The sequence below is a fragment of the Elaeis guineensis genome, chromosome 16 (genome assembly GCF_000442705.2).
Source record: "Elaeis guineensis isolate ETL-2024a chromosome 16, EG11, whole genome shotgun sequence".
NCBI lineage: Eukaryota > Viridiplantae > Streptophyta > Magnoliopsida > Arecales > Arecaceae > Elaeis > Elaeis guineensis.
The window spans coordinates 38,134,038-38,157,610 of record NC_026008.2 but is presented as its reverse complement, the minus strand read 5'-3'; the positions used below and the strand labels follow the sequence as shown (position 1 = coordinate 38,157,610).

Below are 23,573 nucleotides of genomic sequence, written 5' to 3'. Positions count from 1 at the left end.
ATTCAATTTTTTTTAAAGTGCATCTTGTACTGAGGTGATCTTAATAATTTTTTTAAGAAGAAATTTGATATGAGATAATTATCTCAAGATTAAAAATGATGTGGATAGAGGTGATAAGATCATCTCATGACAGTGAATTTAAATCACCTTTACTTTTCAAATCACTATCTAATTCAATGATGATATATCCAGCTTTCAAGTCAAACGTCTAAGATGTTCATATAAGATGTTCATATGGCAGTAATCTTGAGTTCAAATTTGACGATAAATATATTCATAATTTATAAGACTAATAAATATTTTTATAAAATATATTAATAATTTTATTAATATTTTATTATAATATAATTTATATAATTATTAAATTTATTTTTATAAAAATATTAAAAATAATTTTGATATTATATTATCAGTAATTTTAGATTTTTATTAAATTATTAAATAAATTTTTTATAGATATCTAAATCATTGGAATACAGCGTATTTGATACGGTAAAGGTTAGGTTACTCGAAAGGGATTACGACGCCACCTTACTTAATGCAAAGACCAGATCGATCCCATGCTGTCCACTACGCGCCGCCCGCCCCCTCGAGCGCTGACCTTCTCTCTCTCCCTCCCTCTCCTCACTTCTCTTGAACCCGCCTTTGTGCCTTCGTTCTCATGTCCTTCCGAGTTGAGGGGATGGCGGAACCGGTGGATCTCCCGAGTCGCCTGGGGATTCTCCCCTTCAGGAACAAGGTCCTTTTGCCCGGTGCCATCATCCGAATCCGGTGCACTTCTCCGAGCAGGTGATCAATCAGTCAATTCTATGATTTTGACCGAATCGTTCTTTTAGATTCCGTTGTTTGCTCTCAAACCCTAATCTTCTTGCAATTCCACTGTTTTTTAAATCAATTTCTTTGAAAAGATCGCTTTTTGGAATGAGACTTTTCAACTTGTGATTCTTGCCGAGAAAACTGCGGAGTCTGGATTTTTGATATCCGGGGTCTGTTTTGATACGAGTAATTGATGCTTTGAGGTTCTATGACTGCCATTCTGGTTTGTAAATTCGTCTATGGATGCGATGCTGATTGAAAGCTCGGAAAATTTTGGGTGTGTTTTATTGCTTCCGGAACATTGTGGTGCTGAAAGTGTATTGACTGCAGTGTGATGCTGGTGGAGCAAGAACTGTGGCAGAAGGAGGAGAAGGGTTTGATCGGTGTGCTTCCTGTCAGGGACACCGAGACAGCAGCGGTTGGTTCGATGTTATCTCCAGGTGAGTTTGACTTGTTTTCTTTCCCTTTTCTGGAAAATGTGGGTCGAAAAGGAAAATAATGTATAGAAATTTTTATGTTGATTAAGGTGTGGGTAATGATTCTGGAGAGCGGAGACTGAAGGGTCCGGCTGATGTATTGGATTCGCAGAAGCAGGACGGAAAGAACCCGCAAGAGTTGATTCACTGGCACAACAGGTAGGGTCTGCTAATGATGTCTTTTTAGGGTCTGCTGACGGTGTCTTTTACTATGAGTGATTTTTGTTGATTACTATAATTTTTATACGAGGCCAATAAAGACCAATTGAGCCATTAGCATGGTGACAAAAAAATACCTTTATCATTCTGGAAGGCTGAATCTCAGTGGTTCAATCTTTTGGCTCTTGTTGTTCATCAAGACAAGGAATATCAAAAGATTCGGAAAGTATAAGAAAAGTAATTTGCAAGCATAAAGGTGGTGGATAGGCTAAATTAAGTTTTTGGAAGTATATTGATGAGCCATATTATTGAGGGGTTAGAGAGGTTGAACCAAGTTTATGACCAGTGGTACTGCAAACAGATTCATCTGCATGCCAACAGGTATGACCAATAGAGTGATTTTCTGGTACCGGTAATTGACAGAAAGGTATCACAAGAGGTAATCTGGGGGAATTTGAGAAGGAATGACATTCTTTTTTTTTTTTTCCTTTCCCTGCAGCATAGAGTGGGACAATATAAGAAGTCATCCATGAAAATGCTACCTTCTAAGTCTCCATGGATGCACATGATTAATTGTCTGTATCTTAGATGTGCAGTTAGGTGCTTTGTTTGGTTATGTGAAACATTAAACCATGCAAAGAAGGTAGAGAAACAAAAGCATGAAAACCAGCATCGCACAAGAAAAGAGAAATTACTTTTATCTTTAGCTTGTCAGCCTACTCCCAGAGGTCCCATTTTCCTATAGAGGAGGCTTTCGTTTGATCTACACTGCAGGTGGTTTGATAAATGTCTATTTTCATAAGAAAGTTCAGAAGGAAACCTAATTGGCACTGCAATAATAATATGTATTCAACCTTTTATCTTCTCAGGAAAGTACCTTTACTTAAACACATGTTATACTTATCACACTCAAATATCTTGCTTTTCATTTCCAGGGGAGTTGCTGCAAGAGCTTTACATCTTTCTAGAGGAGTGGAAAAACCAAGTGGAAGGGTTACATACATAGTTGTTCTTGAAGGCTTATGTAGGTTTAATGTTCAAGAACTCAGTGCAAGAGGAACCTATTATACAGCACGTGTCTCACGTCTTGACATGACAAAAGCTGGTAAGATTTTCTTTGGTACCTTTAGATATACCATGTCTCTTTTCTTAATTATATTTCATTCAGGTTCTCTTAATTCATAAACTGAAGGGTACAGAATTTTACAGATTTTTTATAGCCATTTGTTAAATAATTTAAATTGTTTTCAGTGGCATAGAATAAGCAGTCAACTCTTGCCACACATGAATTTTTAAATACAACTAAATAAGAACTTTGCTTTTTAAACTTATATGTTCAAGTAATTACAGCTTAAAGATATAAAGCACTCTTGGAATAATGTATCATCAGTTGCAGTAAGAGAAAGAAAATAAAGTTGTAAATATTGACAAATACATACTTGTTTTGGTTGTTATAATAGTATATGGATTAATAGCTACTAAGATTATTGCTATTGGTTGTCATATGGAAACCTAGTTTTGTATTGAAGGACTTGCTATTAGACAGATGGAGATTAATGTTATAACTCCACCAGAGTGGATTTAAGTTTTGTTTTCTATAAATGTTGTGGAAATTACGTACTGCAGAGCTATTCATTTAATGTACACCTAAAAGAAGATGTGCACAGAATTATTCATGTTAAGAGATCGTAAAGGATGTGGGATTGTCTAATTCCCTTTACTCTTTTTGAGTTTATTACCTTCTATTGAGAAGGTTCTGGAGAAAGAAATTTCAGATCAAGCAATGAACATCACATTATTGTTTTCTATGCTAGGTTAATGGGTAATATCTCCTGTTCCTCATGAATATGGGGTTACACACAAACATATATTCATGCTATAGTAGCACAATCTAGATGATTTCATAAATAAAATAAGATCTAGAAAATAATATGTTAGATCTGCAAGAAAAGATTTGATATCAAAGAATTCATGGATGGAAGTGTTGTTGCTTATAGAATTATATATCTTACCAAGTTTTGTTTCCAAAACAATTTATCTTCTTCTTGCATGTGTCTGTTGGGGGCGGCGGGTGCTTACTGCAACATAGGTAGAGTCCCCCTTTTTTTTTTCCGATTTGATAAATCCTCACCATAATTCAATCTATAGTCCTTGCACAATATAATTAGTGAAAAATCTGGGAATCGAATTTTTCTGGTGGATGTTGAAGGATGGTTTTGATCTTTGCAATGATTTTGGTGCACTTGCTTGGCAATGGTAAGTAATTTTGTAATATCCAAAGTAGAGTTGATTAAGGTTTTACATCCCGGTGATGGAGGGCATCTTGGTCATCCTATGTCATTCCTACGAGAAAACGGGATTGGGACGGGTTTGGGACTTTGAAACCATCCATGGGGGGAGAGAAGAAAGAGGAAAGAAGGAAAGGTGAAGAAAAGGAAAAAAAAGAAAGCAAAGAAGAAGAAAAGTGAAACAAAGAAAGGGAGGGAGAAGAAGAAGAAAGAAAAAGGAAAGAAAAGAAGGTAGAAGAAAAAAAAGAAAAGAAGGAAAGAAAATAAAAAAGAAAGAACGAAAGGAAAGAAGAAGAGGAGAGAGATGGAGGATATCTACTGGGTTGCATGATCGAGACTATTGCCGGGACAATGGGGCGTCTCGCTCCATGAAGAAACCAGGATACCTTCGTTCCATAGGATTTAAAAACTTAAGTTTGATTCCAAACCTCCATGGATGGGTATGTTCATACATAATTACTAGTAAAACTTTGGGCCTTCCATAGCTTTGTGTATTCCAAATATCTCAATTAGGCCATACTGATTTTGGGATCTATCTTGGAATTTGTGTACTTTTTAAACTTAGTGAAGTGTCCTGTTATCTTTCTTATACGAATGTAGTTCCTAGTTGATGTTTTTAATTCATTGGTGTATTAATTGAGCTAGTTCATATAATCTGGAGATACGAAAACTGGATGCAAACTTTGAAAAACTTGAGCCATGTTGTAATTTTGCTGTTGGTATTTCTTTGCTATCTGCTCTTAACCTCTTTCACAAATCAAGTTCTGAATGAAACATTTCATGTTTTCTTCTTTGATTAGAGTTGGAGCAAGCAGAACGGGACCCAGATCTTATTTTGTTGTCTCGCCAATTTAAAGCTACAGCTATGGAACTAATTTCCGTTCTGGAGCAGGTAGAAGTTTGAATTTTAAATATATATTTTTTCAATGTCATGCAGTTTTCTTTAACAGCTTTGGATGCTAAATGTTAAAACATTGTCAGAGTGGGGAAAATTGAGGTTAATAATTAAGTTATTTGGATGATTAACAAGGACCTAATTTGAACACATTGTTTGGTTGCTAAAATTAGCTCGTTAATAATTTTGGAAAACTAGAGTTGTAGTTGTGTGCAGTGTTTGTAAAGTCCTGATATAAATTGTTGACATGACATGGAGCTTTTGGGGTTAAATGGCAGGTTAATATGGTATCAAAGCCGAAGGTCATGAGTTCAAATCCCTATTCAGGCCAATTTTATCATTTTATTTTCTTGATTCTTTTCCTCGCTTGACTCGTTCAGTCATTCTTGACTCGTTTATGCCTTCGCGTGCATTGTCCGGGCTTGCGCATATTGGGGTGGGCTGGGGTGTGATTGTCCAGTTGTAAGTTAACAGTATGTCCTGCATCTCATTTAAGATCGTTTACAGTTTGGTGTACTAGTAGTATATACAATGCTCTCAGTTTTGATACTGTCTCCTATTTGAGTTATCGAAATATAATAACAATATATTTGAGTCATTAGATGTTTCTACCTTTTCAAGTGTTCAAAGGTTGCAGTCTGCCTTGTGAAAATACAATTGATAATACTTTTCTATTATTTTATGCATTATCATTTATGTGTTGTGACATGTGCTTTCTAATGACTGGTTGCAGAAGCAAAAAACTGTTGGTCGGACAAAAGTTCTTCTTGAGACAGTTCCTGTGCATAGGCTGGCAGATATATTTGTTGCTAGTTTTGAAATAAGCTTTGAGGAACAATTATCCATGTTGGATTCAGTTGACTTAAAAGTTAGGCTCTCAAAGGCAACTGAATTAGTGGATAGACATTTGCAGGTGAAGATGGTTAAACTATCTTTCTTGTATATGATTTCTTATCATAATACCTTTTGAGTTTTAATTATTGGCTGGTATATTCTTGTCTTTCTAGATTATACAATATGGGATCTTTTTTAATTTATTACTCTTTGTTTCTCAAATATGTACATTATGCATTTAACATATGTTTATTTGCGGAACAGTCGATTCGTGTAGCAGAAAAAATAACTCAGAAGGTTGAGGGACAATTGTCAAAATCACAGAAAGAATTTCTCCTGCGTCAACAGGTTTGTCTATACAATAGCTTATGATAGTTTCATAGTGCATTCTTTTCAGATTTTGGGCTTTGTCATCAATGGAGCATGAAACAATTATTTAAATGGGAAGTTTGTAGACATTTACCATAGTGGATCGGACTTTTAACACATTCAACACTAGTGCACTGCCTGGAGGAATTCTGCCCAGCATTATATCATAGATTAAACTAGTATGTCTGTGCAAAAAACAGTTACTACTGTTTTACTTCTCTTTCCAACTTATCAATTATCATACCTTTAGTGAAGCTCATTCATGCAAATGAGACCATTTGTATTTTTTTTTAATTTTTTTATTTTTTATAGGGGTAGAATACAGAATGACATGTTGGTTAAGATGGTCAAGGAAAATAGTATTGTAAATGATATAGTAAAGAATTTTGGCAGATATTGGTTACTAAGATGATTCAATGTACAAAAAAATCGTGAAGTTTTTTTTTTCCTGTTTCCCTCCAATTTTAGAAACATATACGAATGGTGCCATGGTGGGTAGGATCTTATGACCCACAATTTGGATTGGAAAAATATTGCATGAAAAGCAGTGTGTTGGAAAGATATTATCATAGATAATGCATGAGAATATTTGGACAAATGTGGCCGGGCCGATGAAACGAAAACAGGAGCTGAATAATAACGAGCATTCACAAGCAAAGAGAGGCATCTACTAGAGTGAACTAAATGTGTGAAAGCTTTGAAAGTGTGATGTTACCAAGGAGTAAGTCTGTATGCGAGATAATGCAAAACCAAGAGCATCGTTCGCCGGCATTCTGAGTTGTACTGGTAGCAAACCAGGATGGTTTGAACGGGTAAATTGAAATGCCCAATGAGGAAGAGGAAAAGAGAAGAAGGGAGAGACAAGGAGGAGGGGAGAGGAAGATGGGATGATGCTGCCGGGGCCGGTGGTGGCCCACCGAGGCCCCCGAAGGGCCTCGGAGGCCTCTGTGGCTCGGTATCGCCCGATACATGTTTAAACGAGAGAGCAAGAGAAAGAGGGGAGCGACGGTATCGGAGGGACGTGCAGTCGACAGAGAGGCCGCTGGAGGACATCGGGTGGCCGCCGTAGCCACTGGATGGTGTAATCGATGTCTGCGGTGCCATGGACGTGAAACGGGGGCGTGCCCCTGTTTTATGATTTTTTTTGAAGATTGGGATTACGTTGAAGTCGGCAAACCCGTTACCAGTTTTAACGTAGTTTTGATTTTTTTTTTTAAAAAAAATCTTTTGGTGAAGCGGGCAAATCCATTGCCAGCTTCAACGTAATCCTCGTTTTCAAAAAAGAAACTTGTGATACAGGGATGCGCCTCTGTTTCATGCCCGCAGCGCAGCAGGCGTCGATTATGCTATCGGGCGGTCATGGTGGCCAGTCGGTGGCCCTTCGGCGGCCTCTCCGGCGGCTTCCCCTCCTACTTTTTCTTTCTTCCTCCCTTCTTTCTCTATCTCTCTCTCTCTTTTCCTCCTCCTTGGTTCCCTTCTTCTCCTCTGTGTCGGTTCATGCTAGTCCGGTCTGATACGGACCCGTATCGGCTCATACCACCAGCCGGCCGGTGGGCGCGGGTACCGGTTCTAGTTCCAGCTTCCTTGAGTGAGAGTTACATGAGTTATTTTTAGTGATCTCTTATTAATTTCCATTGCAATTCCTTATTGTACTTAAGTAAATCTGTAGAAACAGAAACTACCACCATCACTTTACCTCAGCTTTTTTGTTGGAAAGGATAATAAATACTGCTTGCATCAACGGTTTTAAATGAATATTCTAAATGGTGAACAAATAAGCAACCAACTTAGAGTCAAGGATGGAGATCAAGACAGAGGGTACTTCATTATGATTGCAGACTACTTGAACACATTTGTCATAAGCATACCAAATAGAGAGCAAAGAATTGAGCAGCTGATACTCAGAATTGAAGAAGGCAACAGAAGGTGGCTCATTATGTTATCAGATAACTCTAATTAATTTCATTTAGTCATAAAAAATAATATTAAAAAAAACATTCTAGATGTAACCCTTTCTGACCTTTTTCAGGATATGTTGAAGGTGTCAACTGGCAACTATGCAAAACAAAAGAAACTATTTTTCAGAAGTGCACTCTTGACTTGTACTAGATATAATTGTTAAACTTTAGACTGACCTCCAACATATCTTTTAGGCTCACAACATATCGGAAACTTTGTACACTATTTTATGTTCTCTTTAGCTGTTATTGTTCAGATTTCTCATTCCTTTGATTTATTTGCTCAATCTTGGCACTCTTCCAGATGAGGGCTATAAAAGAGGAACTTGGTGATAATGATGACGATGACGATGATATGGCTGCTTTGGAAAGGAAAATGCAGAGTGCAGGGATGCCTCCTAATATCTGGAAGCATGCTCAAAGAGAATTGCGGTAAGCTAAGTAGATTGCTAGTAAAATGCTTTTCTTATCATGTTTAAACAATCATATTTTGTCGCATCTGACTTCCTGTTCAACTTGGGGGAAAAACAACACACTGGGAGTCCTAAATTGCTTCAATTTCTGATAACTAGAAAACTCTCTTATGCAATTCCATAACCAACATTAAAGACTTTATTTGATGAATAGAATTCTTTGTAAACCTCTCCTCCTTTTTCTCTTATGGATGTTTCGGATGTCATACTATGCTATCAGGGGCGAGCTTTACTGGAGTTTTTCATGTGATGCAGGAATTGGTTGATGAGGGTATAGGATATTGTAACTTTGTAATATAAGGTATCCCAAATATTAGGGCTTTTGTGAGCTCCATTATTTATAATCTTGTTATCTTCCCGATCTCATATCACTCCATTTCATCTATTTTACGTCTATACACTGATAGCCTGACATGTTAGAATGCTGGGCAAAGAGCACCTTAATCTTTTTGTTACTATGAAAACAGATAAAAAGTACAGTAGAAGAAACAATCTAAAATCTGTTATTCTTTCTAACTTAAATGAAAATTGTATAGTTTATCACACAGTTTTTGGGACTTTCTTGGTTCTAAACTCAAAGATTTAATCACTAGGTCAAATTGCTGAGCTGATTGGTTCTTATCTCTGGTCAGGGTTTGGATTTGATTTCTGGAGTCTCAAAACCATTGGCAGCCATAAGTTTATTTGTTTTGTAGCTTCTAAAAAGGTTCTCATAATTGCTATGATTAGTGATCTGCTCCAATGTTTCACCTAAGCCAAACTTGTTACAATTTTAAGATAAGATTTAAAATTTTATAATACAGAGTGATAGGCGCATATCGTCAGTTATATTGCTGTGGTTTGTACGTAAACAAATTCTCTGGATTTGCATTTCTCTTGAACTTAATTCTTTACTCTAGAAAATTTTGTAGCGGTTATTTTTACAATTTGAATCTTGGATTTCCTGAACTGAATGCATAATGTATTCTATCATAATAACAAAAGGACACACTAATTGCATTACTGATCTTGTGAGGTTCTAACCTTAAGTTTCTGCTTGTAGGCGACTGAGAAAAATGCAGCCTCAGCAACCTGGATATAGTAGTTCACGTGTGTACCTCGAACTTCTTGCCAATCTTCCTTGGCAGAAGGGCAGTGAAGAACATGAACTTGATCTCAGAACTGCCAAGGAGCGTCTTGACTGTGATCATTATGGTCTGGTCAAAGTTAAGCAGCGGATTATTGAATATCTAGCTGTTCGGAAGGTTGATTCCCTAACCTTTTCTATGGCATCATGTTTTCATGTTTTCAGTAGTTATTGTGTCTGTTATTGTAACTGATTTTAATCAAATGTGCTGCAGCTTAAACCTGATGCCCGAGGCCCAGTGCTTTGTTTTGTTGGCCCTCCTGGTGTTGGAAAGACATCATTGGCATCATCAATTGCAACTGCTTTGAACAGAAAGTTTGTTCGGATATCTCTTGGTGGTGTCAAGGATGAGGCTGATATCAGAGGTCATCGAAGGACATATGTGGGAAGCATGCCAGGACGCCTTATTGATGGATTAAAGGTTCACCCTGAAACACTGCCAAGTCATTAGTTTATTAAAAATCATCATACTAACTAATTACATCAACTTCCACCTTGTTGTAGTGTTTTTTTTTAAAACATTCCAAATGCATTACTTGCTAAGGATAAATGACATCGGTATTTCCATTCAGTTAGTTGTTTCAAGATATGTTTAAAAATTCCTTGGAATTTGTCATAGATGTAGTCTTAAAAATATTGTGTTGCATTATTGAATGATAGTGCAATCTCAAATTTGTGAATGTGGGGCTTTATAATAATGGCCTATTACTTGGCTATTTCGATATAATTACATTCATGATAAAATTTCCAGCCAATTAAGTTGGTTGAAGTGCCATACCATGCTGCTTGCCTTTCTTGCGGAGCATAGCACCATTTTTTTAAGATTATAATTGAAAACTATTTTATTTTGTTTGAACTTGCATTCTCATTCGTGTATTTTGATGATATTGTAATCATAATTATAATGATGATAGTGATTTTGATGGTGGGGATAAAGGAGAAAAGAATGAGGATGACAACAACAACAAAAGGCACAGCTAGTATTGGTTTTGGTGTTGCACACCTATGGACATTATGTGACTATGAATACTTGAAGGATTTCTCTGAATGAATCCTATTCTTACAAATTGGATCATTGAACCGTACAAGGGTCAAAGAATCTGATTCCTTGTATAGTTTTCCTGCCTCTGAGCTACATGTTCAACAGAGATAGATATATAACAGAGAGTTGCTAGGAATATTGTTATGAGACATCGTGTTAGCTTAAGGTCCATACAGATTTATAAATCAGTGGACCAATAATGTCTATGAGGTATGCTTTTCCTATGGATTATTGATGCATGTGTTTTGGCATTATTGATGGTAGACATTTCATACATTTTATATCTTGACTATTACTATATACAGAAACATATTGACATTTAATCTACCTCTATTACTGAAATAGAACAGAAACTTTGGCATAGGCACATGGTCTGGGAAAAATGGAGATGTGGAGCACAGAGCGTTATGAATGCACTTCTCTTGTATTTGGGTTATATGGTAGAATAGATGTATATAGACATAATAAAAACATGAACAGACAATATGTAACTTCAGATTATTTCCAAGGATAATCAAGTCTATGAGTTGGATTCTGAGTTATAGACATATTCTTGACCCTTTAAAACATATTCTGTCAGGGAAATACTGAACATAAAGACTCCCAAAACTAATTCTGTCCAAAAATTAAAGGGAGCTGAATTACTTGGTCCTGCCACAGAAAGCCTGAGGCTGACACCTCACACTGGACATGTGATTGATTGGCATTCAAGCTTCCATCTAAAGCAAACTCCTGCTTCATTTCACAAAGTCGAACAGTCATGGTTTAATTTTATTTTGCCGGGAAATTTCTTGTGCATAGATATAATAGTATCAGTTTGATAATCATGGTATTCTTTTGCATTCTTTATTATCACCGCCTCTTTTGTTTTGAAAACATTTGCTGGCTTCTTCCATTGACATGTGCATGTTTTTTGTCTTCCTTTAATTGTAGAGGGTGGCTGTTAACAATCCAGTTATGCTGCTTGATGAAATTGACAAGACAGGTTCTGATGTTCGTGGAGATCCAGCATCAGCATTATTGGAAGTTCTTGACCCAGAACAGAACAAAACGTTCAATGATCAGTATCCTTTCTGATATGGGGATTTCTTCTTATCATGATCTTTATGCTTATATGACTAAAATATACTTGTTAATTCTCCTAGTTAATGTTTCTATCCAAACACATTTATTTGTTATTCAAGATTGTATGGTTCTTATTGTGCACAGAAATTGTGGTCATGACTTGTTTTGCACCTAACTATTCAAAACGCCAAATGCAAAAAATTGCCCTCTGGGTACCAAGCAATAACTATAGGGTGCATCAAGCATGCACAAATGCTTGAACATTTTTGTTCTGCTGTTTTGTGTTTAGGCTCATGTCCTAAACTCAATAGTTTTTTACAAGTTTCATGTATGGATGCTGCAACTCTGTATAGTGTGATCTCAGTGGTTGTTGGAAGATATTATATCCGTTACTTGTTTTCATCTTGTAGATGGATTTTCCATCAAATGTCACTATTGTTTTAGGAAATTGTTTATATTTGTATAGGATTAGGGTTTATGAGAAGTAACAGTATTGCTTGAAGAAATTGAAATTTCTGTATGTAGTCAGCAAAAATGATAAGAATCTCATCTTATTATGCAAGTTTTCCTTAAATTATGATCACCAGCTATTTGAATGTTCCATTCGACCTGTCAAAGGTAATTTTTGTTGCAACTGCAAATAGGGTTCAGCCTATTCCTCCAGCACTATTAGATAGAATGGAGGTCATTGAGCTTCCTGGTTATACACCTGAAGAAAAGCTAAAAATAGCAATCAAGCATCTTATACCGCGAGTTCTAGATCAGCATGGATTGAGCTCTGAATTTCTTCAGATCCCTGAGGTATGATCTTGTGACTAAATAAACTTTCTTATTGCATATGCAGAATCTTTTTGTCATTAAGATATTACATTATGAATCTTTTTCAAATTTGTTTTGCTGGTTCTTTTCTAATATAATAATTTTTTTATATTATGCTGTTAACAAGATTTTTAAGCAGAACTCCTGCCTAATATCATTTTCTTAGTTTTCATAGAACTTAAATTAGTAATAATTAGTTAATTCAGAAGAGCTGTTGATAAAGGACAGAAGATAAAAAAAGGTTGTGGTTTTTCCCATGCCAAATGTCGTACAAGTTCATAGCATGCAGAAGGTAATAATCTGCCAGTCTATGTGTGCTCTGAGATCTACTTCTGCCTTATGCTTGTGAACCCCTTCAAGCTTCACCCAGGCTGCAAAGACTTTTCAAAGGAAGTTATGGATAAATTTTTCTATATGTTTTGGAATGTGGAAAACAGCTGAAAGAAAAAGGTTGGGAAGTTTGGAGGATAGATTTAGTCGGCTGTAGTCTTTCTTCTACGGTGATATGGTTTTTAGAATATACAGCTTATTTCTTAACTTGGTAAATGAGACACTAGGGCATAGTAAGAAATATTTATCTTGTGAATGGGTAAGTTAAATTATTTAAAAGGAAACTGAAACTGATTCTTTGGAATTCAAGGGGCTGTATGCTTTGACTTTGTAAAACACTTTATGCTGTCGAATAGACTGCTTGTTTCTTTGTGTTGTCGGCTAGTTAGATCTTACATGCTTGACTCACAATTAGATTTGTGGATAAATTGCTTCTGAACATCCATGATGGCTGAAATCAGGCATATCCTAGATCACTGTTAACCAACAACAAATATCCTATCTATATCCTGTTACTGGAGACAGGTTTTAAGAATCATTTCTTGTCTGCTAATTCCTTAATACAGAGATGTCCTCTATATAACTAATATCTTAGCGTTAGCATAACCAATGCTGGAATGTTTAAGCATTTTTTTTTCTTATTCCACTTTGTTTTGATTTTCCTAAGATAGTCTGTTGTGCTTGATTGTTCTGCAATCATGTCATCCTTTATATGTATATAGGTAAATAATTTCAATTTCTGTTGTGGCTGTTTTATTATCCTTTCTTTCATTTGTAGCATTTTCATGATTCGCTTGTCTTAACAACCTCTGTGAGTAGGCGATTGTGAAAATTATAATTCAGAGATACACTAGAGAAGCTGGTGTGCGGAATCTTGAAAGAAAATTAGCTGCCCTAGCTCGTGCAGCAGCTGTCAAGGTTGCCGAGCAAGACTGCACAGTTCAACTTAGCAAAGATGTGCACCAAGTGACAAGTTCACTACTGGATGCAAGACTTGCTGGTGGTGCTGAAGTTGAGATGGAAGTTATTCCTATGGCTGTCAACGGCCAGGAGATATCAGATGCTTTCTCAAGTGCCTCTGTCCTGGTTGTAGATGAGGCTATGCTGGAAAAAGTGCTTGGGGTATTTATATTTCTAAAATTTGAGGCCACTATTTGGAATTTTATCTTTCTGCATCTGAAGTTTTCAATTTTGTCAAATAGGTATTTATGTGCATTGTTGATCTGGGAATTTCAGCCTCCTAGGTTTGATGATAGAGAAGCCGCAGAACGTGTAGCAACTCCTGGCATATCAGTTGGGCTTGTCTGGACATCCTTCGGTGGAGAGGTTCAATTTGTTGAAGCCACAGCAATGGTGGGGAAGGGAGATTTGCATCTTACCGGACAACTAGGAGATGTTATCAAAGAATCAGCACAAATAGCTCTCACATGGGTACTTTTTGCATCTTATTCCTTTAGCAGTACCTTTCAAAGACGTATGATAATGCCTTGTTCGATGTGGCAATTTTGTTTGTCGTGTATCCGGTCTGTTATGATTAGCTTAACATCAAAAAGACCAAGTTCCCACGAATACATGGCAAACAGATTAAGGTGCTGCTTCGTAACATGTATGAACTAAAAGGATGCCATGAAAACAGCATCCTCATCATGCTGATCGTAAGTTATACTAGAAATACTTAACCAAACACACAAAAAATGTTGATAGTTTTGTAAACATCTTTTCTTGTTTCTAGCTGAGTATCTTCAAGCAAGTTCTTGCACGTTTGCGAAATTCTACAAAAAAAAAAAAAAGGAGAAAACTTAGTTAACTTGAGATCTACATTATTAACTGCATGATTGATGGTTAATTAATGTACCTTTTCTCCCGCTAAAACCAATAGTCAGATCAGATGTATTATCGTAGAATGAATAAACAAAAATAATTTCCTGAGCAAAGCATGCCCATTTTGCTGCCTTACGTTATATTAGAATATCAGCACATGATTTAATAGTACATGTTTGGTTTTCTCATCTGGATTGCACACCTGAAAAGAAATGATCAGATTTGTAACATCCTTTCTTGTTTCCCATCGTTTCTTGTTTCCCTTGCCGAATGTCTTCTAGTAGATTCTTGAACTTTCGAAATTCTACTTCTCTTACAAAATTATACATATTTAAAAATCAGTTTTTAGTTCATTCTACTCATGTACTGTATGATTGATGCCTCTAATATAAGGTCTCTCCCTTTCTTCCATCAAAATTAATTGTCAGACATGATACTTGTGGGCTATAAGTTGAAGTTTGAGAGATAAGAGAGTCCTAGCTTGGTCTCAATAGATTTTACTATTATTATAATAATCCATCACTTTTGCACATCAACCACACCAAGTAGTGGAATGGCTGGTTTCGGGGGGAACCCTGAAAAGAATTTAAAGTACATGTATAACAGGGGTAATGTATTAGGTACAGGCCTACCAAAAACGTGTATCTGCAACTTGTTTTTGGTGAAAGGGTTTTTACTGAAAATCAAGTAAATAACAGTTACGATCTTGTCTATCATTTGTTAGGGGGGCAAGGTTCTGCTAAAACATCTTTATTTTAACTGTCTAGGGGAGCATCGTGTAATTGGTTGCACCATATGTGATTAGTGAACTTTTAAGGATCTTTTGTCTTATATTAGAATAGAGAAGCTAGGTTAAGTAACCTTCAAGGGCCTTTTGTCTTATATTAGAATAGAGAAGCTAGGTTAAGTAAATTATTATTCTTTAATTATCTAGTGGGGAAGCGTGTGAAGAGAGAGACTACATGGGCACATTGTATATCACTGGTAAGCCTTCAAAAATTTTATTTTCATACTAGAAAGTCAATGAAATCTAATTTTGATTATTGTATTTATCCATTCTGCCTAGGCAGCTAATAAACACCAATTCTATTTTCAGCCAGCTCCACAGCAGGGGATATATGTTGTAGATTTTTCTTCCTATCCCTACTTCTCCTTTTTTCATTTGGTAATAAGGCAAATCAAACATGAAAGCTTTTGCATGCGAGGAAAAAAAAAAAACTAAAGAGTTTTGATATCATCCAGCAGCATTGTTAGTAATTGTCGTGTACATGTCTGTTGATCAGCGCATTGGGATTATATTTTTACACGTGACATTTTGGACATTGTACTTGCGAAGGATGGAAGCGGACTAACTTAACCTTTTCCTTTCAAATCAGGACATCATTTCTATTAATTTCTTGTGTCATGCATCAATTTCTTTTGAAAATAAACCCCTTGATTCTTTAAGAGTTGTGATTGATATGCCAACTTTTCATCTTAAGATTTATAGCTCGTTCTTGATTTCCTCAGGTAAGAGCAAGAGCAGCAGATCTGAAGCTGTCAGCTGCTGGTGAAATCAGTTTGCTGGAAAATCGAGATATTCATATACATTTTCCTGCTGGTGCAGTCCCGAAGGATGGACCATCAGCAGGAGTTACTTTGGTAACATCACTGGTATCATTGTTCAGTCAAAGAAAAGTCAGAGCAGATACTGCAATGACTGGAGAGATGACTCTGAGGGGCCTTGTGTTACCTGTTGGTGGTATCAAAGACAAGGTATCTGCTAGGCCTTTTATCTGTCTGCGTTGTTATTTTTCTATTAAAACTAATATAATTGTATCTAAAGAGTCTCCAAACATTTGTTTCTGATGGACTATATATTGGATTTGATGGCATTTTGTATAGAAATGAGTCATCTAATTGTTATTTATTTGAATGTTAAGGTCTTGGCAGCACATCGGTATGGAATCAAGAGAGTAATTTTGCCTGAACGCAATTTGAAAGACTTAGCTGAGGTGCCATCAGCCATTCTTGCTGGCATGGAGGTAGTTATTGAACCTTGAAGGTTTATCTTTGGCTTGAAGTTACTTTCTCATTTTATTGTGTTATGTCCCATCACAAATTATTCACAAAGTGGCACAATTGCATGTATAAATATCTTGAAGTGGTACATCAGCATGATGTTTATTAAGGTTGTTGATGAGCTCATCAAAAGACTTATTTAAGAAAAGGGTCAGGAGAAGAGGTAGAAATTCATAATAGAACGGTGACTTGGAAGGGGATGCACTGGAAAAAGGATGGATGAAGGTGCAATCACACAGGATTCTTTTTCTCATGGCAGAAGTTAGAAGCTTATTATTTGAAAATGTTAGGAAGGAGTGGGGTTGCGGGGGGGGGCTGTGTGGGGTGGTACTAGAGATGGTTTTCATAGCGATAATTTTCTCATCTTGGTTGTTGCATATTATCATGTAAGTACTTCATCAGAATCTTAGATTATCTTCTCTTAATTTCCTGTTTTTATCAGGGAGTTCTGATTAAAGTGGCATATTATGGGGGAATTCCATAAACTATTATGTGCTTATCATTCTTGAGTCCGAGGAAAAATGAGAAGTGTAGGACCTACCTATAAGCGGTGTTGGTGGAAAGAAGTGATAATGGAAGATCCTGCATTGGGCTTGTGTTGCAAGAGAAATTGAAGTGTTGAACACGGTTTGCATTATGAAAGAACATGTTAATGTATGAAGATAGATGTATTATCAGGTGGATGACAAAGTAACAGGTGATTGAACAGACTAGTTAAAAGAATTTTTACATATAACCCCCTACCTGTCATTGATATACGTACGAATATTCACTTTCTGATAATTAAGTAGACACCCTTAACAAATTAGTCCGTGGAATTTTCTTCTGCAAGTCTCCACTTGCTAAAACTAATGTTCCATGCTATCACCATGATGTTGGTTATATCTTTAGAGCATGTGATCCCTAGCTTTTTTTTCCAATCCTAAAAAGACTAATGCGGAGCATATTTCAATTGTTAGGAGGGCCTCCATGTGCATGAGGTGTCCATGATTCGATGCCTCATGTATGCCTCTGTTACATAATTGCCCACAGGGTACCTGGAAAAAAAAAAAGGAAGAAAAAAGAAAAAGAAAAAATTCAGAATGACTACAGGCTGATCTTACCAGCTATCATATTCTGGAGTTAAGGAATCCAAATGCTGACTTGTTGCAGATAATGATATTCAAGATTAGGAAATATCTCTGTGGTAGTAGTAGAGTTTCTAACAATTGTTTAGTCTTAAGGTATGGATTGAGTTTCTGACTAGTGTTATTCTTAGATATGGACCAAGCAGAGGTCTAAGTTCCTTCCGAAATACTGACTTCTTTATAACTAATCCCAACATATCTTATGTTATATATTTGTTCAGCTTTTTAATGTTAACATTCTTTTCTATATTAATATTTATTAATTTATTTCTAACAACTTTAGCCCAAGCAAGTGCTGTTGCATGCCCCCATCCCTCCTACGTCCCCTGGCCCTTCAAAACATCCGTGCCTCTCTTTCCATTAGGTCCTTTTGTTATCATATTGAATAACATTCCAATTAATTTTTTCATCACTTCCATTCTATGATGCAATAATACCATTTAGCTAGTGTTATTCTTACCATACATACAATTGCACCTTATGGCCAATGCCATTATTCTTCCATGTGCTCTTCTGGACAAGCAAACATCAGCATAGACACAACAATAACCATCAGAAAAAGGATGGATTCTTTGTGAAAAATTTATTAGTTCATCTCAATTGGTCCCCACTTAATCTACCTGACAAAACTGATATCACCTACAGGGCGAGGCTGGCCTAGTTTCACCAGAGAACAGAAGAGAAGCAAACAAAAAAAATTATAATAGAAGAAGAGATGACTATAACTTGACTAAGATGCCTTGTCTAGAAGATTTGATTCGTCAGCCATCATATATATGTGGTCCTTTCTATGGCCATGCAGTCAGCTAAAAATGCTTTTTAAGTTTCTTCTTTGCTGTCGTTAGTCTTTTTTAGTCACACATACGGTGATACAGAGATTGAGAGTTGAAAGGGGCGAGGCTCAAGAGTGTTCAGTCTAGATACTAACCATTTTCTGCCTACCAATTTCAATTCTGGACAATTCTTCCTGCATATGGACAATGAAGAAGATAAAGAGGAAAAAACCTTTTTCTTTTCTTAAATTTCAGTGATACCTATTCACCCCACCCGCAAACCATGGTATTTGACTGCCGCCCACCCCAGTTGCACATCAGTCGTGGCCCTTCTTTTGCCGTTTGCTCTCCTTGCACTAGACTGCTACCACCACCTAGCACCCGGCCCTCGGTGATTCTGACCTCTTTGTGCTCTCGTCGTTTGCCTAGTGCTGCTCTGTATGCATCCACATCCTTTGTGGCTGGTAATGGTTTGGGTTGGGGAGTAGTGATGCTGAGTTGGTGGTGGTGGGGGTGAGGGTTAATTCTCTCAAAAGAAGCCCAGCCTTATGCAAATAGAATACCTTGGAAGGGACAATGCACCATTTAATATTTAGAATGTGGCATTATGTTGGATTTTGTTTCAATAGATTTTCTGTCTTTTAATGGCTAGACTGGTTTGCAGATTTTACTTTTTGCTAGCTTTGGCTATTATCATTTATGTTCAATGAAAGAGTGAGAGACAAATGGGGGTCATAACTATGGAATGTTGTATCTAATCAGTCATCTTCATTATCGTACTCCAGCTTTACTGGTCAACCCAAATTTGATCCGCTCATTCTTTCTGCCTGCAGCCTCTTCTTATGCTGTTGAAATCTTCAACTTTGTCCTCCCATCCTCTACTCTCTCCTACATCTGCAACCTGTTTGCTCCTATATAGTAAGGCTAACCCCACTCCATCATATGGTTGCTTTTGCTGCTGCCTATAGCACAACTCCGATTTGAAATACTTGCATCTTCATCAAGATTGTGGTTCTCCAAAATAATCCTTGAAGAATTCTCTATCACTTATAAGGGAAATTTGTTTTGCATATTATGTGCCGCATATATCTATGCTGAATTGTGAGGCGCACTATCTCTAGGCTTTTGAACTTATATTGACATGACATTTGAAATCATGATCACAAATGTGGGATTGAAGATTAATATGTCGGGAGCAAAAATTTGCAATTATGCCAAACTTAAAAGAGAGATTTTGGGAAATATTGAAATTAGAAAATTAAAGAGCATAGGAAAAGTAAATCCAATTAAGTTTAGGATACTTCTAGAATAGTTCATGAAAAACATACAACAAAACATGAACTATTCCATTGAAATTAAGGAAATTTCATAAAATTTTCCATTCAGTCTGGATAAATTATCAGGAACAAGCTAATCAAAATAAAATCAAGAGTAATTTTACAAGTTTTGTTACGTGAGATGACTTTATTACGAAGAGTGGTGGTAAATAGAGTAGTCATGTATTAGAATACTGCCGGAATGTTTAAGTACATTGAAGATGTCCCTTCAACCCTAAGAATAATTAAATGAGAATTTCAATGGTTTTAGGAGAGAGTGGTTATCTTGGAGAGTGTGGTGAACTAGTTTTTATGGGACACAGCCATTTGGGAGCTTAGCGGATGCGAGACATGGGCAACATTAAATGATACAAATTCACTTCTGATTTGAACCAATTTCAGTAGTGAAAATTTGCTAGTTTTTGTGCTATCAGAAGTTCTCCTGTTCCATGCTGATGCTATAGTTCGAACACCTCTCTTCTATCTTGGTGTTGAATCTTTTGAAGGTCAGAGATCCCTCAACCTGAGAGGAGCTGAAGTACGGTTGCTTCCTGCTTTGGCAAGTGACTGAGGGGGTTGTTAGCAAAAGGCCTTTCTTCACCTTTATCTTATTTTAGTAGAGACATAATTGATCACTTGCAGTTGGTTGGTGGAGTTGTTGTGACCTAGTTATGGCTCTTTGTCAATCATAGACTGGTCCTGCAAAACTTATTTGCATCATGCTGGTGCAAGGTGGTGTGCTGAAATCTGGATCACAATCTCTGGACACTTGGTAATCCACAGGAGCTGTTGTTTAAACTTGGATCATATTCCTCCAGTGACATTCCATTTTCTAATACTTCCCGTTTTCCCTCTATTGCCCCAATTTTTTATGACTTAATTCATAAACTGCCTTTGGTGTTTGTATGGCTGAGAAATATGCCATGTGCAATCAACAACTTTAAATCAAGATTTGCTATACCGTACTAAACTGGATGGTATATGGTGTACTGTACCATATCGATTTGATATTGATGGGTGGTACAAGGGGCGTACAAACACTCGGTATGCTGAACCTTCTCTGTACCAATGTAGTAACATGTTGGCACTGGTACGGGCCCCGGTACCGAGGCAGTCAATGTGGCTTTAAATCATTTATTTGATATAACTGGCTATGTAGGAATCACATGTTAGATATAATTTATGCCCATTTGATGTCTACCATGCAGTTGTACATCAAAATCATCATGTCTATTGGTTTGTTTAGTACTTGAGGTCATAAGATATTCTATCCTTTAGTGCCGTGAACTAAGCTAATTATAGGTGCATGTTGCGCATATTGGATCTGACCTGGAGATGGTTATTGCACTGTCGAACCTGGATCATCATATTGCCTAGGGCAACATTACAAGGCCCCGTTTAATATGTAGGTTTTTTTTTTTTTTTTTTCCCTCCAGTTTCAAGCATTGAATTGATTGATTAAATCATGCTTTTGTTCTAGAATAGCTGGTTTGCATAGAATGGGCTCATTGCCAGCATCATTTGTTCTGAATTTTCCTTTAACAGATTTTGCTTGTGAAGCGCATTGAAGATGTACTGGAACAAGCTTTTGAAGGCGGATGCCCTTGGAGACAACACTCTAAGTTATAGCATTCTCCACTTCTTCGAAAGAAAACACGATATTGGACTCAAAGCTGCATTAGGTTTGCAGAATCTCATTGTGGAGAATGGTGATTGAACATTACTCAAGTTCCCTCTGTTGTATTGAGCAAGATTTTGAGGAAACTGTTGTCCATGATCTGCCACCCAATCCGTATCAGTTGGGTGCTGCCGTCTTATCTATATCCAAGCTCGGTATAAATGAAGGCAAGTCGATGCGACTTCTAAAGTGCATATCTCGAAAGGGGAGCATGAAAGAAGTGGCTTTTCCAGTTTTTCTATTTAATTAAAATGGTAAAACAAGCTTATGTACATTATATGATTTAACAACCGAATGCACACTGATCAAATTTGCAAGGTAATTTGGAATATCATGGACTGTATTTTTTTTTTTTGATGGCAAGCGTAAGCAGGTCAAAATTAGCTCTGGGAGTAAGAGCAGCAGTGGGTCAGTCAAAAAGCCCCCTGAAGGTCATAACGTACACTTCAACTTTTTAGTATTATTTGTTCTTTTTCTTAATCATTAATCAGAGGGCCCCACTAATCACTTGAATCGAGGAGCCTCGACTACCTAGTGGCTTTGAGTGTTTTGTTCCCACTCTTAGGACTTTGACATAATGATCCTCTAATTCTGATCCAATCACCTCTCTGACCCTTCTTCAATGTCATATCCAGTTGCTTCCATTTTGTTCATTGCCTCCAATTTCGCAATTCCGCATGCTGCCGACCAAAAAACCATAAAACAAGGAGGAAATTAAGGTATCAGCAATGTCAAAATAAATCTTCCAACTCAAATATTCAAATTTATTATGTTTCCCTTCCACCATTTTTTCACCTTTGAGCTGCCTGCGATTTTGGTGACCATCCTGACATTGAGGCTTTCTGTATGGAGGCCTTCTTTTGAAACAAGAAAAAAAAAAAAAATCATCATGAGAGTGCAGCATTTAGAACATGATGAACGTCCACCCTAATCTCTGCTTCAGCCTTTTCCGAGTTCGTTGTGGCTTAACTAATCTTCTGAACCAAGCGTCAAGCGTGGATCAATGCGGTCCACAGGAGCAGCCTCAATGGCCACAATATCTGCATGAGTAGTGTTTGCATGAATAAATGCAAACACATTGCCGACAAACTACTTGGTCACTTGGCTCCCTTCATGCACAGTAGCAATACAGGTTTTTGTGATTCGGAGGGCATCATTAATTCCACATTAATTATAAATCAAGAGAGATTCATGTTTATAAGAAAAAAAAATCTTTCTCATACGAGATATTTTTTAAATGACAAAATCGTGAGGTCCATGAATCAAAACAGATAATATTTCATGTGACGGATCGAGTCTTTGTCCACAACAATGACGCGTCAGAAAGAGATCGAGATTCATCTTGGTTCTCTGAGGTTGAGGTCCGCATCGATTGACTGTGAAGCTTTTCGGACTATACATAATCGGAGTCTCTCTTGATTAGGGTGCTCTGTTGTGGTTTTAATAATGTGTAGAACATCATTAGTTCCATATTGATTGTGAGCCAAGAAGAACTCATGCTTATAAAGAAAAAAAAATATGTAAAGTGCCTTTTAAAAGATAAAACTGTGAGGTTCATGGATCAAAATACAATTCCTCACGTGACGGATCGAACTCTTGTCCAAAATAATATGCACAGCAACATAGGTTTTATCTCTGGTACGATTGCAACATGCCCCGACAAAACACCTATTTTTTGCCGAGTTGTTGCTGGTATTATGACCATATCAACATGAAATTCATTAAAGAAAAAGGAACAGTTAATTATGATTAAATAATACATGTCCGCTACTGTGTCAGCCTCGTTCATGTAGGAAGCTAATCAGAAAACAGATCTCCTGGCCAATCATTCAACCATAGAGCGTTCCAAAGTGGCTTGGACCCAGAGGTTTCCTACTCATCTTGCTGCCCTAATAAGGGCAAACGCAGGTGGTGTTTCCTTCATAATATTGTAGTGAGTTTTCACTCTCTGTTACACCAACCCCGCCCACCACCCCCCACTCCCCCCACCAAAAAAAAAAACACTAGCCATTTGGTAATAGATGGACAACTTGCCATATTGAACTGGATCACTCCAGCTTAACTGCAAAGTATAACGGATCTGAACTCAAACATAAAACATCAAGAAAAACATTATCCTTTTCTATGTTGGAGATTTTCTTACCACT

The 23,573-nt window shown here is 36.9% G+C and overlaps 1 protein-coding gene across 4 annotated transcripts; it reads left to right on the top strand.

The window, feature by feature from the left end:
* The first annotated feature begins 546 nt into the window (after positions 1 to 546).
* Positions 547 to 21,757, top strand: LOC105059595 (lon protease homolog 2, peroxisomal). 4 transcript variants are annotated; one of them, XM_010942946.4, is made up of 18 exons: positions 547 to 789; positions 1,147 to 1,256; positions 1,343 to 1,451; positions 2,387 to 2,556; positions 4,540 to 4,631; positions 5,368 to 5,547; positions 5,733 to 5,816; positions 8,100 to 8,227; positions 9,311 to 9,512; positions 9,609 to 9,815; positions 11,370 to 11,500; positions 12,089 to 12,302; positions 13,470 to 13,772; positions 13,887 to 14,081; positions 15,981 to 16,226; positions 16,394 to 16,495; positions 21,084 to 21,153; positions 21,294 to 21,458. In XM_010942946.4, the coding sequence occupies exons 1-17, from the start codon at positions 662 to 664 to the stop codon at positions 21,123 to 21,125; spliced, it is 2,643 nt and encodes an 880-aa protein (XP_010941248.1). In that variant the 5' UTR covers positions 547 to 661; the 3' UTR covers positions 21,126 to 21,153; positions 21,294 to 21,458. The 4 variants fall into 4 exon arrangements, with proteins under 4 accessions (XP_010941248.1, XP_010941245.1, XP_073106014.1 ...); XM_010942943.4 differs by having other exon boundaries at positions 21,051 to 21,153; XM_073249913.1 differs by lacking the exons at positions 21,084 to 21,153; positions 21,294 to 21,458 and adding an exon at positions 19,266 to 19,441.
* The last annotated feature ends 1,816 nt before the right edge of the window (positions 21,758 to 23,573 follow it).